General features: G+C 52.8%; 1 protein-coding gene across 1 annotated transcript; it reads right to left on the reverse strand.

Moving 5' to 3' along the window:
• Positions 1 to 305: 305 nt before the first annotated feature.
• LOC135195955 (uncharacterized) lies at positions 306 to 2861 on the reverse strand. The gene has a single exon (XM_064222458.1). It carries the CDS (start codon positions 2859 to 2861, stop codon positions 306 to 308), a length of 2556 nt encoding a protein of 851 aa, XP_064078528.1.
• Positions 2862 to 3577: the final 716 nt, after the last annotated feature.

Consider the following 3577-nt stretch of genomic DNA (forward strand, 5'->3'; position numbering starts at 1 on the left):
CATAGAGGCGAGATGCATCGGTCTGGAGAATGGTTGGCAGGGTTGGGTCAAAAGACGCAAGAACAGGCGGGCTTGAAAGTGCTTGTTTCACACGTTTGAAGGCCTGGTCATGGTCAGGTGTCCAAAGAAAAGAGCGCTTGGGGCTCATGAGTGGTCGAAGGGGCTGTGCAGTCAGGGCAATATCTGGGGTAAACTCTGCCAACTGGTTTACTAATCCCATGAAGGAACGTAAATCCGTCAGGTTGGATGGTGTAGGGAAGTCTTGCAGAGCAGCAACTCGTCCTGGGTCAGCAGCAATTCCTTCTTCAGAGAGGGTGAAGCCACAGAAATTCACTCTGGTCTCTGCCACTGTGAACTTTCTTTGTGAGAGTGATGCCATTTTTGCGGCAGCGGGTGAGCAATTCGTGGATCCTGTGGTAGTGTGTCAGTAGGTCATCGTCGAAGATGAGAATGTCATCAACAACCTTGACACACTTCTTCATGCCTTGGAGAGCTAGGTCACCGCGGTAACAATAGGCATCACCAGTGGCAGCGAAGCCCATAGGTCCCCGGCAATGCTGGAAGCGTCCATAAGGCGTAATGAAAGTGGTGTGGTGGCGGTCCTCTTCTGCTAGCTCCATCTGCCAGTAGCCATGTAGAGCGTCCGCGGTGGTGAAGAACTTGGCGGTAGAGTCGACAGCACGGACAGCAGCTAAGGGCGTGGGCGAAGGGTGGGCTGGACGGGAGACTTGTGCGTTCAGCTTTGTGAGATCCACTGTGATTCGAACTCCCTTGGCCTTAGGAACGACGACTAAAGGGTGGCACCATTCCGATGGCTCATCTCCACAAGGCTTAATGATTCCCTGTTGTACCATGGAGTCTAGTTCATTCTTGACAGGTTCGCGGAAAGCGTAGGGTATCTGCCTTGGGGTGTGGATGGCGAAAGGGACCGCGTCTTCCTTAAGGTGGATTTTCATGGGAGGGCCGGCCATCGGCCTCAGTGGAGCTGTTTTAAGGTCTTCCTTTGACACGAGTACGTCCTGAAAGGTTTGTAAGAAATACTCTCGGGCCTCAGCAGGGGTCGTGTCAGCATGCAGGGGTAGCTCCTTGCATCGATTGACGTGGGTGACCTGTAGGATGGGCCGCGGAAAGCCTGGCGGGATGATGGCCAACTCCTTGCAAAGTGCATAGGACAGGAGTGGCATCTGAATGCATTCGTGGACTTGAATCGTCACGAGGCAGGACCGTTTGGCCAAGGACAAGGTGGCCTTAAGGGTTCCTAAAGCAGGTGTCATCTTTGACCCATCTGCCGTGAGTGTCACTGATGTTGCAGGAGGCTGTAGCTCAGTCCTGGGAATGCGAAGGAGTTCCAAGTGCTGGGGGCCCATCACTGATACATCAGCTCCTGTGTCAGGCAGCATCATTAACTTCGATGTCTCACCCCTGTAGGTGAGGGCGATGGATATAGGTGATGGTGAGGAGTCAGTTGATGAAGAAGGAGTCTCGACCTTGCAACAGCTAGAGGGCTTGCTAGAAGGGGGCGTGGCATTGGGCGGGCCGCCCTGCTTGGCGTTCATCTGCTGATGGCAGTACTTGTCATAGTGGCCCACTCGGCAGCAGTGTCTGCATGTGGCCTTGTTGGCGGGGCACTTTGGCGTCCTGCGCCAGTGTCCTTTGCAGCCACAGTTTACACATACACTGTCGTTGGCTGGGCACTTTCCTGTTGAGCTGTGCTTCCTTGTGCAGGAAGGGCATAAAGTGTCCTTGTTAGGGGTTGGTAGCGAGGTAGAACCCCTGTTGCCATGTCCTTTGATTTTTTTATACGTGGAGACGGCACACAATTTAGAAGGAGGGGCACGTATGGCTGTAGTGGCTGTCCGTGTGGCCTCATAGGAGCGACATTCGTTAACCATGGTGGCCAATGAAGCTGCAGCGTCCAGGGCAATGAGTTTCTGAGTGAGCTCCTCGTCCCTGACTCCCATGATAATGATCATCTTCAGCTGAGTCTCCTCACACACAGCAGAATGGCCAGGACAGACGTCGATTTCCTCTGCTACATGCTTCAGTCGGACGTAGAAGTCGCTGAAGCTTTCCCCTTCCCTCTGCTTGCAGGAGAGCAGGTCCCTGCGTCGTAGAGCTTCATTCCGCAGGTTCTTGATGTGTTCCTGGAGAATATTCAAGACCTCGTCAACACTCCAATCCGTGTCTGGTGGTACGTTGAGTGTGTGCTCGAGTATTCTTTGGGTCTCCAGGCTGAGGCACATACGAAGCTGTATCATCTGTTTCCTGGTAGGTAATGTCCCTAAGTCCACCATCACACTGTAGTCATCCCAGCGTCTACGCCATTCCCTGAACACTTGGTATGTGGCATCAGGACGTAAGGGCGGCGGGGTCTGGGCGATGGCTTTCTGTGGGGGTGGTGGCTGGGTGGACGATGGCACTGAGGATTGTGTGGGAAGTTGTTGCGAGTCCGCTGGTGTTGCTTGCTGCTGGGCTGAATTGACGCTAAGTAGCTGCAACAATGCGGTGAAACGTTGAGCTTCCTCCTCTCTTCTTAAGTTGTCCTCTTGGCGGCGTAGATCCTCTTCGTGATGACGTTGTTCCTCTTCATGACGTTGTTCTTCCTCTCTCCGACGTGCAGCCAACTCGGCCTGTCGAGATTCCTCCAGGTACTTGATGAGGAGCCTTAACTCCGTATTTGGAGCTGTGGGAGGCGGTATACTCAGGTGCGGTGAGAGCAAAGGTGGGGTTTCCAGCGATGCAAAACCTGGAAGGGTTCGACGGTCTGTTGGTGAGACTGGGTGTGAAGGCAACTGGCGGTCCTCAGGGTCCTGGTCGTGTTGCGTATCCCCAGGCTCGTCTTGATGTGAAGCAGAAGCCATTATGAACAGTTTTCTGCAATGTCAACTGCAGTTTAAAGGAAGAGAAGAACGATGAGGAAGACTTTCTACAGTTTTTATTAAAAAGTTACTGTAAATAATTCTTCAACTGTGCGGCGAATACTGGCAGGCGGTGAAGAGTGGGCTGGGTGGGCTCCTGGGGGGTGGGCGGTCGGGTGGGGAGTGGGGAGCGACAACTCGACCGTTGAAAAAATGAGTCTGCAGTGTATGGCAAATGATGAGCGTGGGTGGATGTGACTCGGGCTCTGTAGCTGGATATGGAAATAAGGATACCCGTAGAGCTGGGGCAAGGCACAAGAACAATAAAACCCACTAAAATCAAAGCACTGACATTACACTGCACTGGCACTGCACAAACACTGCATGAACATATCATAAACACCGCACTAGCACTGTAAAATCCAAAGGCGGCCGAGGGGTAATGGCGGCTGGGTTTGAATGCTGATTCCGGTGTTCCTTGAAAATGCTGAATGGATCCTACTCACTGCGCCATGGTGATAGGTGGTGATGTCTTGCATTAGAAGACGAAAGATTGCAGGATGGGAGAAATGATATCCCGAGTTGTAGATTTCTTTATTCCAAGCAGCAAAAGGTAAATATGTACAGAGGCACTGCAGGGCGTGCAGCTCGCGCCAAGAGAAGCAAGAAGTAGCATGCGCATGTGCGGGGTTCATAATACAGGGCGACACATGCGGATG

The sequence above is a fragment of the Macrobrachium nipponense genome, chromosome 17 (assembly GCF_015104395.2).
Source record: "Macrobrachium nipponense isolate FS-2020 chromosome 17, ASM1510439v2, whole genome shotgun sequence".
NCBI classification, from domain to species: Eukaryota; Metazoa; Arthropoda; class Malacostraca; order Decapoda; family Palaemonidae; genus Macrobrachium; species Macrobrachium nipponense.